The sequence below is a fragment of the Juglans microcarpa x Juglans regia genome, chromosome 2S (genome assembly GCF_004785595.1).
Source record: "Juglans microcarpa x Juglans regia isolate MS1-56 chromosome 2S, Jm3101_v1.0, whole genome shotgun sequence".
NCBI lineage: Eukaryota > Viridiplantae > Streptophyta > Magnoliopsida > Fagales > Juglandaceae > Juglans > Juglans microcarpa x Juglans regia.
Genome location: NC_054597.1, coordinates 17,801,737 through 17,816,565, shown reverse-complemented (window position 1 = coordinate 17,816,565; position 14,829 = coordinate 17,801,737). Strand labels below are relative to the sequence as shown.

The following is a 14,829-nucleotide window of genomic DNA, read 5'->3' as shown; positions in this document are numbered from 1 at the left end:
GTTTTAATATAATTATTATTTTGAGATTTGAAAAAGTTCAATTATTTATTATATTTTATGTTAGAATTTAAAAAAATTATAATGATAAGTTGAGAAGAATTGAGAAAAGTTGAGGATCTAAACAAAACAGATTGTATCCGGAAGTCTTCTAATAAAGATAAGGAGAGAAAGAGGGCGAGGGAAGTTGGCTTGGCTTGGCTTGGCTTTGAGTTGCGCTTTGGATTTGGTTGTTTCACGCGGAGTAGAAGGTGTGGATGTTGGTGAGCAACCCGCTGTGACAGCTGGCTGTCGGAGAGAGGTCCCCAAGACCCACCCCGCAAGATCCATTCCCTCCTCCTTTCTCACGTGACTCACCACCCCTCTCTCTCCCTCTTCCTTTCCCTCTCTCTGTGAAAAGAAAAAGCCCATCGCTTTTCCTCAGCGATCAATTATATCAATCAAACCCCCCCGCCCCCGCCCCCTCAAACTCAAATCCATCTCCCTCCTCTTCTCGTCGTTTACATCAATCTCTCTCTTTCTCTCTCTCTGTATTTCCATATATATATATATATATATATTGGTGTTTCGTTCTTGGAAGGTGTGGATGCGGATTTGGATGCCAAGCCTTTGATATTTGAATGCTGGTGTATGAGAAAGGAGATTTGGATTCAAATGCCCGGATCTGCTGGTGGTAAAGCTTTTCCTTCTTGTATTTATATACTCAATTTAATTCTTTTTTTTTTTATGGAATCGTCTTTTTGTAACATTTATACATTTTTGTCCAACTTTAGTTATATTCGTGAATCCTGAGTTGATTGTGATGGAGAGGTGTATTTTCATGGTGAAACTATTGTGATCGATCTTGTGGACTGGTTTCTTCAGGTGTTTGTAAAAAAGTGTGTATGTTCGGAATGTGTGTGGTTTGAAGAGTCTGAGGTCAAGTATTTGTGTCATTGAATCTTTTTCGAGGGATGGGCATTTTTCCTATATATCGAATCTGTTTGATTTTTTTTTTATCTGTTTGTTTCTTGGAATGCTTTGGTTTTTGGTTTCAATATTTAATACTTGGAAGTATGGGAGGGACTGAAGTTGGAAATAATACTCTTTCGTCAGATATAGTTGAACTTAAACAGTGAAGTGGTTTTTATTATTATTTTCATTATCATCATCATCATCATCATTTTGAGTTGAGTGGTGGAATAGTTGTTATAAGGTTTCTAAGAATTCTTATTTGTGGATATAAGAGAATTGTTCTTGGGCAGGCAATTCTTTGTTTTCTTCCAATGATTACATAAAATTATTTGTTATTCAGTGATTATATCCATGGAGACATTATGATTTTTGTCTGAAAATAAAAATAAATAAAATTAGAAATATAATAGCAGGGTTTGGAGACGCCAAAAAACACCTCAATCAAAGGTTTTACTGCATAAAGCCACAAGTGGAAAATGGAACATAATAATTTCAGTCTCATATTTATTAACCCGAGGTCAAGAATGCGTTTTTCTTGGCTGAAGGAGGATCCCACAACATTCGGATGTGCTTTGGGATTGTCCATGTTGAGGCGGTCGGTGAAGATCTCCTCTACTGGCGACATGGGAAAGGAAGCACACATTGGTAGCTCTTGCCAAAAAAAGGCATACAGCTTCTTGCAAAATGGTGGAATAAGTGAAACCAGGAGTTTGGGAGGGAAGAGGCGATGTGTAAGCCTAGTAGTGTGGTAATGTGGTGGGGACTCATATAGAGTATTTGTGGGCAAAAAGCAATGGATTTGGCCTTCTACAACCAAGGACAAAAAGAACAAATATAATAAAAGTAAAAAGAAAACTGAGGAGGGGAAATGGGTGAGCAGGCCAAGAAAAGATGGCAGTGGGCATTGTGGAGGCCATGTGCTTGTGATTTTGGCCTGTAAATTGTTGGGCTTGCTGTAGTTGGGGTGGCAGTTATCCTGGTGGGATGCATGTGGGTGGAATATGGGTGGAACTTTGTAGATTGAGCCTCTAATGACCATAGCATTAAGGAGGGAAAAACATGAAAATTGGGATAAAAATCAAGGGAAAGAAAGAGGTGGAGAGGGGCGGGGGATAATCTGGATAAGAGAGGGAGGTGAGTAATTTACATCATTACATTTGTATTTAGGAAATGTTTGGTGTCTATGGACCATTGCTAGTATGTATGTGTAGTACTTGTGATAAGTTTATGGTAGGTAATTGTGCATATGTAATGGCTTATGCCATATCATTACTTTTTTGTTTAAAAACTTTTATGGGCAATAACATATTGTTTTGATAGGTTGTTGTAAATGATATTTTTAATCACCATATAGGATTTCCAAAATATTTGCTAAAATCACATTTATAATTAGAAGAATATATATGATACTTGTAACTATTTATTCTTCTATGATTACTTTTTCTTTGTCATTTGTAATCATGCACTTAAGTTAAAGAATAAACATGTATTCAAATAGCTTTTCCTCCTTAATATAAGTATACTCTGATACCCATCAGGCTGCAGCCTAGTAGTCAAAGAGTGTGCATGGGATGGGCTGTGGGTTCAGACATCCTAGGATTGATGCCATTCTAGGAGTTCTGTTGGATTACTTGATATAGTTTTGGTGGGTGGGGTCTCGTGTATCTTGAGTTTACTCCCCAAGGGTGTGTTGAAGGGTCTTGCCTCAACGAGGTTTCACGTAATAAAAAAAGTATCCTCTAACTATCTATTCTCTCTAAGATGTGATGTTTCCTGAGATATTGGATCTCAATGGAGATTTTCTATATAATGAGAATGGTGCATAGGTTTTACTTATCACAAAAAAACAAAGAGAATAATAGGTGTATAGTTTTGGCCATGGACCTTAATGCCATATTCTTTCTTTTTTTTGTCAATTTGTGAACCTTAATGCTTGCAAAGGTAGAACTCTGCCTACTCAAGTTAGAGTTAATTTAATTGTTTCCGCATGGAAATTGTGTCAGTAAGGTATTGACAGCATCGCTTTTATGAATTGCTTGTGATTGGGGAAGCCCGTGAAAGGCTTTGTAGCATATGCATTGATTTTTTTCTAGGTAAGAATAACTTTATTAATGAGAATGAAATACACTTTGCTCATACATAGGGAGTATACAAAAGAAAACACCTACTACATTCTATGAACCAGGAAAAGAAACAAGAAAATCATGAGCACTAGTTCCATCAACTACAATAGCAGAAAACCAAAGCGGTAAAGTGTGCACAAAAAGTCTTCAAAGTTCCTTCAAAGTGCACTCCCAATATTCAAAGTATCTGTCATTCCTTTCCTGCCAAATACACCGCATAAGACACAAATGAATCATTCTCCAAACTGCAGCGACCAGGGCAACCTTGAAGAACATTCCAGCATGCTAGGAGATCCACCACCCTCCCCGGCATCACCCATGCAATACCTGATCTACTGAAGATCTCATCCCAAAGCGCCCTAGCCACCTCACAATACAATAATAAATCAGTCACCATTCTTCTTACACATGTAGCACCATGCAGAATTGCAGAGTCGTCCACAGTTAGGTCCAGCCATTTCACCTCAAGTCCTTGGAGTTGGTTCATAGTTCTATACTAAGTTCTCATGCATCACTTAAATGCCTGTTTCTTATTTTTTGTGACTTCTTAGTAGAGACCCGTGACTTTGTATTGATTTTGCAAACGTGTATATTGATTGTAGATCTGAAATTTAGTTCTCTTGATGTATGCTTCCTGGTTTTTTCAATTGTGCCTTGGATGCCTTTTTTGCAATATTTTTCTATGTTGTTTGCTCGTTCAAGATGTCAATTCTTTTTCATTTCGTCTGTGTTCTGCAGGTCATATGACCTCCAGCTTGAAAACTTAGAACAATTCAAGTGTGTAATCAAATGTTTTTTGGTCTAAGAACTTCTCTTAGATTGAAAATGTCTTTTATGGGGTAAGAAGTGGGGGCGAAATGGTTTTACATTCCAGATATTTAAAGACATGGAGCAGACAAGAGATGATGCAGGGCCAGCAGAGCAAGGGACTTCAAATGCTTCATGGTGGCCTTCAGATTTCGTGGAAAATTTTGGATCTGTTTCTTTGGGGTCTCAAGGAGAGACCTTAGGTAATAAAGAATCCCCTAGAAGTTCTGAGGAAGATCGGTTAACGCCTCAAAGAGCATCTCAAATTCTCTGGCGCACTGGAATGCTTTCTGAAAAGATTCCAAATGGCTTCTATTCTGTCATTCCGGTGAGTTTGAAGCCTAATCAAGAGGTCCATGCTTCAATTCTCCTTGCCTGCACAACTTTTTAGTCATAAAAGAAAATGTTTCTCCTATATATAATCATTTTTTTTCTTTTTCTTGCTATAAACCTTAGATGCTAGAAGTTGTTCTTTCTTGCTTTTAGTTTTGCTGATTTCGTATTGTTGTGCTGCATGAAGGGGCTGTTAATATTTTGAAATTGGAGTTATTCTGGTTGCTTCATATTCAATCTTATTTGATAATGAAAATATATTTGATTGATTTTTTTTGCCTCTCATATGTGCTCTTGTTTTCTTGTTTTTGTGAAAATCTACAAGAAACCCATGCTTGAACAGGTAAATGTACTTGACAGCCTATCCTTGTTGCAAATAGAGTATTTCCATGCTTATTTTTTTTTAAATATAGGACGCGATGCAAAAACTGGACTAATTCAATTATTCTTGAGTCAGATTCTTTGAGTTTGCATCAGTTCCCAAGTTTAAATATACAAGTGATTGTGCAATTTCTATATTAAGTGGTAAAAATGGAGATTTTGACCTTAGTTGAGAGATGGAGAATATCCTACTTTCGCTCCAGCTTCAGTCTTTTGCATGTATCTATTTCAAAGAGCATATTTTGGAATGCATTTCTCTTTGTTGGGTTTGGGTAGATAAGGTTATGTGGGTCTTACAAATTCAATACGGGATGAGGAGTAGGAACACTGAGGTTATGGCTTGTTGGAGTTATATCATATGCTAAACTATATTTGCTTGCGGAAAAACTTGTAATTAGGAAATGAGTTGCATTGCAAGCAAGTAAATTAGGGTGAGAACAGTGCTAGAAACCAGACCTACCTAAAATTTCAATCGAAAGTCAATTGATATGGGTTGGTTTATGATGGTTCTATGGGTGGTAATTCGAAAAACCAACCTTGTTGATTTAGGGCTCGTTTGGGGAGTGAGATGAGATTAAGGTCCGGTTTGTATTCGTAACCCATCTCAACTCATTTCAACTCATCTCACTACTGTTCATTACTATTCATCAACTTTAACTCACAAATCTCACTACTATTCACAACCCATCTCACTACTATTCACAATCCATCACAACTCATCTTCGAATCCAAACGACACCTAAAATTTAGTGAATAGTAGTGAGGTAATTTGTGAATAGTAGTGAGAGTTTGAGTTGAGTATTTTTTGGGTTTTGGGAAAGGAGAGAGAAAAAGTTGAATAAAAAATATTATAAAGTTAAAATATTGTTAGAATATAATTTTATAATATTATTTTTGTTTAGGGATTTGAAAAAGTTGAATTGTTTTTTATTTTTTGTTTGAAAGTTTGAGAAAGTTGTAATGATTAGTTTGAAAAAGTTGTAATGATTAGTTTTGAAATGTTTGTATTTGAATTATGTTTGGGAAGGAGATGAGATGAGATGATATGAGAATTTTGGGATGAGATCTATTTCCAAACAATTTAGTTGTCAATGTTGGCTGTTAGTGGTCCGATCATAGCTGACCACCTGATACCCATATATGAAAAGTAAGATTTTTGTCCTGATTTTCTGTTTGGGCATTACTTCTCTCTCTTTAAGCCTTGACCTTAGACCCCTCTCCGGTTTTTTCTATTTATTATGGTTTGGGTTTGGGGGTTAGAGAGAAAAGGAGGAATAGAGTCAGCTCTGGCGGTGGACTGGTAGTGTAACACCTCCTTCCCGTAGGCATGAGTATGCTACTAAAACGTGAAAACTTGCACCAGGTAAGGGATCCAATGTATTAAAAGTTACCATATTTATTGAATAATAAAATGTTAAAAACATAACATAGAAATTGCCTTGAAAATTGAAATAAAACGTTCTCATAGTATGACAATCTAAATCTAATCCTATGTGTAAAACACTTGCTTTCATCACAAACTAGAATTCCTATCTAAGGTCCACTTATCCAATAAACTCAAAAGGGCTTTATAGAAATTCATGGGCCAATGAGCCCAATGATTTTTTTTTTTCTTATTCTAGCCCTAACAAAATTGGGCCCGAGTGTTACAGGTGGTCACGCCTTGATAGGTGTTTTGGTGTGTAGATTAGGTGGTGGCGATCAAGTAGCCACCATTGAGGCATGCATTTTGGTCTCCACCATTCTTCTAAAATTTCTTGATTGCTGGTGCTGTTCTAGGCTGATTGGTTTTATTTGATGCAGCCTTGGATGTATGGGTATGTGGTATTGATTAGTTTTCTTTTTCCTTTTCCTTGAACAAAAAGGGTGAGGAGGGAGATAACAGAGGTTAGAATTCTCTGGCTACATGTGACCATAATAACATGCTTCATTGGGCTTGCAAAAAGCCTGCAACATTGGCATTGTTGCTAATAGTGTGCTTAAGCGCAAATCACCACGGCTGAAGTGCGCCGCTTACCAAAAGCAAGCTGTATTTACAAATGCATGCATTAAGTTGCGCTTTTTTAGCAAGCTTAAAGTGTAAAAATGCGCTCTTTTCTAGTTTTTGCTATATATATATATAATTTTAACTATTATTGTTTGTCTAGGCTATTAATTTAGATGAAGTAGATGAGGAAGATGGTGAGGGTTAAAAATCTTTTGATGATAACGGTTATGGTCCAATGCCTTTTCTAGGACAGAGTCAAACTGAATTGGAGGAAGTTTGCTACAACTCATCTATAAATATGACAAGTGACCATTAAGCATGCAACAAACACATGCTTTTTTAAATTCTATCTTAAAAAATTGACGTGTGTCCTTTGTTTTAAAAAACATGTGCTTGTGACATACTTAAGGGACACATATCAATTTTTTAAATGGGTTGGAGGAAACTCCCTGTTTGGAGGAAAACTCTATCCTTTTTTGAAGTAATAAAGTAATGATTTTATTTAGACTAAAGAGAGGATGAATCCCAAGTAAACAAGATGTATGCAAGGACTTTACCTAACTGGAAAAAGAAGAAGAGCTTGGAAGTCTAGAAAAGTAGTATCTGAAAAAGTTACACAGCTTTTGGCCACTGCCCATTGAAAGATGATGGTCCTGTGCTTGTTTTTTTGATAAGTAAAAGATTTTAATTATTGAAATAGGCATAGCTCAAGACTCCAAGTACACAAGAAGTATGGTCCTATGCTTGATGAGAGGATGATTATATACTTTACCATTGGAGAGTCGCATCAAGTCAGGTGAACCCGGGTTATAATGCAAACTTGACATGAAGAAGGCATATGATTGAGTAAACTGGAATTTTTTGTTACACATACTCGAGAGGTGTGGACTAGGAGCGAGATGGTGCTCTTGTATCAAATTTTTCTGCTCTACTGTTCGTTTATCTATTTTGGTGAATGGTACTCTAATGGGTTCCTTCAGAAGTTCGAGGGATTTGAGGCAAGGTGATCCTCTATCTCCATTATTCTTTGTTTTCATAATGGAAGCTTGTTGTAAAATGATCGCAGGTCTTGTGGAAGGTGGATTTCTATCTAGCTTTGTCATAGGGGATGCAAGAATCAGCACACTTGAGATGACTCACCTCTTATTTGCTGATGATACTCTTGTCTTCTATGGGGCTAGTCATAATCACATTCAAGTTTTGCAGGCTCTTTTACTTTGCTTTGAAGTGGCATCGGGTTTGAATGAAACTCGCCAAGTTAGAATTAGTTCCGGTTGGAAATGTTCCAAGTGTTTTGAGCTTGGGCAATATCCTGGGGTGCACAATCTCCACCTTGCCAATGAAATATCTCGGTCTTCCATTGGGTGCCTCCTTTATGTCACAGTCTATTCGGGATGGGGTGTTGGAAAAAATGGATTGTAAACTGGCGAGTTGGAAGAGGATTTATTTTTCTAAAGATGATAAAGTTACATTGATAAAAAGTACACTATCCAACCTGCCTACTTCTTATCTTTATTTTCCAATACAATGCAAAGTGGCTCACCGGTTAGAGAAATTGCAAAGAGATTTCTGGGGGAGGGGGGGGGGTCTGGTTTGTACCCCTATATGCGAAGGTGGGCTGGGAATTCGGAACTTATTGGTTTTTAACGAGGTTTTATTGGGTAAATGGTTGTGGAGATACCACGAAGAGAGGGGAGCTTTATGGAGGGTGATCATAGAGTTAAAATATGGTGGTTTCTAAGGAGGATGGTGCTCGAATCAGGTGAGCAGGTCACATGGGGTGGGGCTTTGAAAATACATAAGAAGAGGCTGGACCAATCTTCATCAATACACACGTTTTGCAGTTGGGGATGGTTCTAGAATTAAATTATGGAACGACCTATGGTGTGGAGATTGAATCCTCAAAGAAGCCTACCCAACACTATACGGCATTGGCCGAAGACAGGAGGCTTCAGTAGCGGAGCTCATGAATCTCTCTCTAGTGGCTCTCCTCAATAGAATATCACTTTTCTTAGAGCTACCCAAGATTGGGAAATTGATACATTTACAACATTTACAGATTTCTTCAATCTTGTGTATAATTGTAGAGTCATTAGAGGAACGGATAAGATTGTAGAGTCATTAAAGGAACGGATAAGATTGTAGAGTCATTAGAGGAACGAATAAGATTATGTGGTCAGAGTCCAAGAAAGGGGAATTTTACAATGCAGTCGTACTATAAGACATTGTAGACGTTGTTTTTGAGGTCACTGTTTGAGGGTTGTCATCAAGTGGTTGTGTATCTTCATTTTTGTTTTCAGAAGTTTGTAAATTAAGATCCCTTTTCCCTTTGCATTACTGTTTTCTCACATTCAAGTATTGTGGCTACTATTTTTGCTTTTTATTTAATTCTGTTACCCATGAAAAAAGATTTAATCATTTTATCCCTACTTAAATCATAATAACATCCTCAACAGAGGGTTAGAGGACTATACTAGGGTTGATTTCTATGACTTAAATTTATCCAACTTGTTTATTCATTTTCAATGAAAGCTGACTTGTAAATCCTCACATGTATTAATTTTCTCCAGCAATAATGTGTCTTCACTTGCACAGGTGGGACTAGTGCTTGGTGAAGACCCTTTAATATAATCTTTGAACCCCACCTTTGTATGTTGACTGATGTTTCCCAAACTTGTAATTGTGCCTATTCTGTGCATCCATTGATGTTGGCTGCTTTTCAGGAGGAGTCAGTGTTACATTTGTCCGATTTGGCTGGTTTTCCACTGAAAGACTAGTCTCAAACCATGATTTAAATTTATTGTATAAAACTATGTACAGGAGAAAAGGCTGAAGGAGCTTTTTGACGCCATTCCTACTCTGGATGAGCTTCATGCTTTGGGAGGAGAGGGTTTCAAAGCTGATATCATTCTTGTAGATAGTGAGAAAGATAAAAAGCTATCTATGCTGAAGCAACTGATTGCGGCACTGGTGAAAGGGCTGAGCTCAAATCCGCATGCAATTATAAAAAAGATTGCCGGACTGGTAGGAATCCTTTTAACACGTGCAAGTGTCAAACAATTTGTTGTTCGTGATGCTCTCAACCCTTTCTTTGCTGTGAATGTGTTCTACATACTTCGTGCTTAGTTGTTACCTTCTGTGGTTTGCCTTGGGACAAAATGTTCCTTTGATTTTAATTTGGCTTTTTAATCCTTGAGCTTTCACTTTTGATCAAATCATTCACGCCTTCAGTGTTCTGTTAGCAAATCATTAGATACACCACGAACACTATGAATGTTTGAAATCTGTTTAATTGTTAGACCCTGTTTAAAACTTAATGAAAACTAATTAAAAGATAACAAAACAAATAATTTTTTTTAAAAGATGAAATAGAAATATCGTTTTACTTAAAAAGTCACCTTACTTTTTTCAAAGAGATAGAGGGGCAGACCCTCCCTTGCGGTAGATCCTCACATGCAAGGGGTGATGCAGGAGGTTCCCATCCACCTGCTCTTGGTGTTGCGGGTTCTTGCCATAGAGAGAGGGGCAGCCCCTCTTTGCCGCATGAATAGCAAATGGGTGGGGGCATCCCCCACCCCACCCCTAGTTTGGTGTAGAATGGCAAGGTTGGTCAGCGGCAGGGGGATGATCTCCACCCCGCTTTCTTTGTATTTGTATTTGCTGATATTTGTTAATATACGTGCAGCTGTTGTTCTTCATGTGTTTCCTTCAAGGTGTGGACTTGTGATGGATTTTTGCATGTTAATAAAAGTGAGATGATGAGTTAAAAGGATTTGCAGGTGTACTGATTATAAAAAAGTTCCACTTTTCATTGTTATACAATCTCAGTATAACTATTGAGCAAAGGAGTTTTGTTCCTAGCCATCATAGGGATCGCCATTACAATAATTGTTTTACCTCTTTGTTTTCACAAATTGTCACTAATCCCATAGGTTTATTTTAGATAATATGGTGGAATATGTTAAATATCGTGTTTACCAACAAAGATTATATTTCGATACAGGTCTCTGATTTTTATAAACGGCCGAATTTGGAAAGTCCAGCGAAGTCTGCTCTAGAAGAAGTTTCCCACATGTTTGAAAATCGAGGCGTTCAGATGCTGGGTCAAATAAGGCATGGTTCATGTCGTCCTAGAGCAATATTATTTAAAGTTCTAGCAGATACTGTAGGTCTTGAAAGTAGGCTCATGGTGGTAAGCTTTTAACTTCTTTTGGTTTGATAAACTGTTCTGCCTAGTTAATGTGAAAGGTATGTTTGATTGCTAATCATCATTTGTAATATCTTAAGGTTTTGCCTGTTTTTTCCACTATAATGATCAGGGTTTGCCAAATGAAGGGGTTGTTGAGTGTGTAGACTCTTATAAGCATATGTCTGTGATTGTTATGTTGAATTCTGTGGAACTATTGGTCGATCTTATGCGGTATCCTGGCCAGCTGCTACCCCAATCAACCAAGGCACTTTTTATGACCCATATTTCAGCAGCAGGGGAGAGTGATTCAGCAGAAAATGACTCCTGTGATTCACCACTGGAACCAAATAGTCCTCTTTATGGCTTTTCAGAGAGAGTCGATCCGGATAGGTTAGCTGATGGTGTTTGATGTTTAGATATGAACCAGAATAACACCCACATGATGTTTAGCCAATGCATGCTCTCTAAAGCTAGTTAGGTCATTATTTTTGTTTCTTGTGCAACAGTGCTGAAAAAGATGATGGCCTTGTATTCCAAAGGAAATTTGAAGCATCGTCAAATGTATCTGGTCCTTCATTACGAAATGTGATGATGCGATCAGGTACATCTATTGAAAGGAAGTTGAGGTAATAGTAATTTCATAGTCCCAGCTAGGTCCATTTTGATTTCTGGATGACTTTTGCAATGAATTTTTTCCCATTTAAAATTCTGTTGTAGGTTATAATATCTGTTTGATTAAAAATCTTGAAAGTGTTTCATGAGATGTTAGCCGCTAAATCCTTTTTTGACCAATTCTACAGTTTGTCACATAGCGAACCTAACATTGCAAATACATTTTGGCGACGCAGCCGTAGAAAGGCCATTGCTGAACAGCGAACTGCTAGTTCCAGGTTTTTTTTTTTATCCTTTTTATACTCCCTCTATCTTGTTTTGATATCTTATTTAATGATTCCCCTGTTTTATTTTGTATGCCAGATTACAATATCCTTTTTGCCTGATTGTGGAGTTTTTATCAAAGCTATATGAAGTTAGAGCATGGGCTGGGGATGATGAACTTTTCTGGAGCTTATCTTGACAATAAGCATATCTAATTGTCTGAGTTCATTGTAAAAGTGTTTGACCTGTATGAATTTGATTAAGAGGGAACAAACAAATGTCAACTGGTGTTGTTATGTTAATGGGACGATTAGTCAGTTAACCACCTTTTGATGTAGTCCTGAGTGGTTGGGGAGATGATGGATCATCAATGCCAGTTGGAGTTGGCCTCATAAAAAGTATTCTTAAGGGAAAAAATAAATATATTCCTCTTGAAAGAATTGTCTTATTATTTATGTGTTACTCTTACAAGAATTTAGGTGGATATTGGAGTACTCCAGAAATAACTAATGTATTTGGCCCTTTGCAACCTGGACAGGTTTCCAATTACTTGACTCAATGGATGAAATAAAATAATAATTTTCGCAAAGTTACTTCTCAAATATGTTGTTTTGAAAATTGAAGTCGGAGTCTTGATTCTTATATGTGGTCAAAAGTTTGGTTTAAGTTGAATTAGTTTAAATTCCTGATTCTTAGTGAGTAAATGCTCTTCATCACCTAAATTTAAAATTTCCTTTTGTTTTTCAAGGAAAAACCAAATATGGCTGGGGTATATGTTCTTGGAAGGTCAGGAGTCAGCTTTATTGGTCCCATGAAATGTGACATGCTCACAAAGACACTTGTGGAAGTGCTTGGCCACTAGTGATTGATTGCATGCACACAAATGTAGACACCAATATGCCTGGGGTATATATTGTTCTTGGAGGTCAATTGTTAGCTTTATTGGTCCCTTAAATGTGATATACTCACAAAGAAACCTATGGAAGTGCTTGGGTACTAGTGGCCTATGGAAGTGCTTGGGTACTAGTGGCAGGGTGCACACAAACGTAGACACACCCAAACAGCGATTCACTCTTTTGCTATTTCATTGCCCCACACGATCTGATAGTTTTTTTTTTTAAAGTAAATGATTTTTTATCTACCACTTTTTATGTGAAATTTTTGTTTGAGGGCATATATGATGGTTTCAGAAAGTCCTATAATTTTTAGTTGATGTGAAATGTTACTGTTTGAAGTTTCCAATATCGAATACTTTTTTCTTTTCTCAAATGCTTTTGTTTTTCAGTCCAGAGCACCCTTCTTTCCGAGCACGTGGACGGTCAATGCTTAGTGGTGATAGAAAATCATTTAGAGATTATGCTGATGACATGGCTCCATCAAGGTTCTTACCTCTCTATGATCTCATTTCGTTATATGTTTAAGGATTATTAGTATCCTTTTGATGAATTTTTTTAGTGTTGGAAGTGTTATTATCGAGACAGACTTAAGGCTAGTTTTATGTTATTTGACAAGTGGTAAAGGCCTTGGTCTTGGTGTTATGCTCCCTCCAAGTCTAAGCAAATCTTCTTGGATGCGAATGATTTCTAGGGGCCATCGATCTGGGGGAGCTTCCCTTGAATTACATAAGGTGCACTTGCAGTAAACGCCTTGTTGAGGGCTTGTAAACTCTTGGGATTACTCGCGACTTTGTTCTTAAACACCCGGTGCCAATAAAAAAATAAATGTTATTTGATTGGATTGTTATTTTATGTTTGGCTTTTCCCGAGAGCTAAATATATTAAGTTTGATGGTATTCTCATAAAAGTATTTCTTGGTCGCTCAGTATGTTCTCCTCCCTTGTGGGAGTCATGGTGGGTTGGGGGGCGGGGGCCGCTGCTAATATTTATGGCCCATGGCTAAATATAGTTGAAATGTAGATAGTTTGAGCATAACTTCTTGGTGAATTTGAAGTGACTAATTCTCTATTTTTTTGATACATGAAGATGTGTTGACACTGGTGTTCGGACTTACATTCCAATTTGTTAGTATGGGGAGGGTTAGAGCTGAAATATTGTCTTAGACGTATGAAATATAAAGGCTATACTTGGGGATAACTTTTCTTTTGTATCATAATCTATTGTTAGTGCAATTACATTTTGGCTGATCTTTAAATTTGAGAACATGTGGCTGAAAGTAGATGGGTTTATGGACAAGGTTAGATCGTGGTGGTCCTCATATCAACTTTCGGGTACTCCTAGTTTCGTACTAGCTGGGAAACTTAAAGCCCTGAAAAATGATTTGAAAAAATGGTATATGGAAGTCTTTGGGAACATTATTCATCAGAGGAATATTCTTTTCCAAGGGCTGCATTGTTTTGATGGAAAAGAGGTCGATGGAGTCCTCTTGGTTGAAGACGAGGCAAGGAAAATTGCTGTTGAGTTGGAGCTGGAAAAAATACTCTTATGGAGGAGATTTCATGGAAACAAAAATCTCGGGTTCTTTGGTTAAAGAAAGGGGACAACTGCACTAAGTTTTTCCATAGAGTAGCTAATTCACATCGTAGAAATAATGCCATTGGAAAGGTAGGGTACTTATGGACAGCGCTGAAATTAAGGATCGCATTGTTCACTTGTATGATAAGCTTCTCATGAAGCCATAACTTTGGAGGCCTAAGGTTGATGGGTTGGTTTTTTATTCGATTGATCAGTCAAGCGTGACTTGGTTGGAGAGATCCTTTGAAGAGGATGAGGTGCTTAGCGTGATAAGGGGGATGGACAAAGATAAAACACCAGGTCCAAATGGCTACACAATGGCTTTCTTTCAAGCTTGTTGGGATATTGTTCGGGAGGACGTTATGAAGGTTTTTCTTGAGTTTCACTTGCTAATGAAATTTGAGAAAAGCCTTAACGCTTCATTCATTGCCCTTATTTCAAAAAGGGCAAGGTCAGTGGAGGTGAAAGATTTTTGTCCTTTTAAGTCTGGTAAGTGGGTTATACAAGATCATATCAAAAGTTCTAGCTAATCGCCAATCGGTTGAGTGAAGTTATGGGGAAGATATTCTCGAAGTCACAAAATGCTTTTGTTAAGGGAAGACAAATCCTTGATTCGGTCCTCATTGCTAACGAATGCTTGGAAAGTAGATTCAGAGCCGGCGCCCTAGGCATTCTTTGTAAACTAGATATGTAGAAGACCTTCGATCAAGT

General features: G+C 37.5%; 1 protein-coding gene across 5 annotated transcripts in view; it reads left to right on the top strand.

The window, feature by feature from the left end:
• Window positions 1-339: 339 nt before the first annotated feature.
• LOC121251826 (probable serine/threonine-protein kinase SIS8) overlaps window positions 340-14,829 on the top strand; it is a 29,234-nt gene continuing 14,744 nt past the window's right edge. For 2 of the 5 annotated variants that reach the window (XM_041151200.1, XM_041151198.1), the window contains exons 1-8: window positions 340-670; window positions 3,813-4,209; window positions 9,403-9,606; window positions 10,586-10,774; window positions 10,902-11,161; window positions 11,278-11,397; window positions 11,572-11,661; window positions 12,933-13,028. In XM_041151200.1, coding sequence (XP_041007134.1) covers window positions 3,961-4,209; window positions 9,403-9,606; window positions 10,586-10,774; window positions 10,902-11,161; window positions 11,278-11,397; window positions 11,572-11,661; window positions 12,933-13,028 — 1,208 coding nt within the window. In that variant the 5' untranslated portion in view covers window positions 340-670; window positions 3,813-3,960. The remainder of the gene's footprint in view (window positions 671-3,812; window positions 4,210-9,402; window positions 9,607-10,585; window positions 10,775-10,901; window positions 11,162-11,277; window positions 11,398-11,571; window positions 11,662-12,932; window positions 13,029-14,829) is intronic. The other 3 variants (XM_041151202.1, XM_041151201.1, XM_041151199.1) reach the window with 2 other exon arrangements.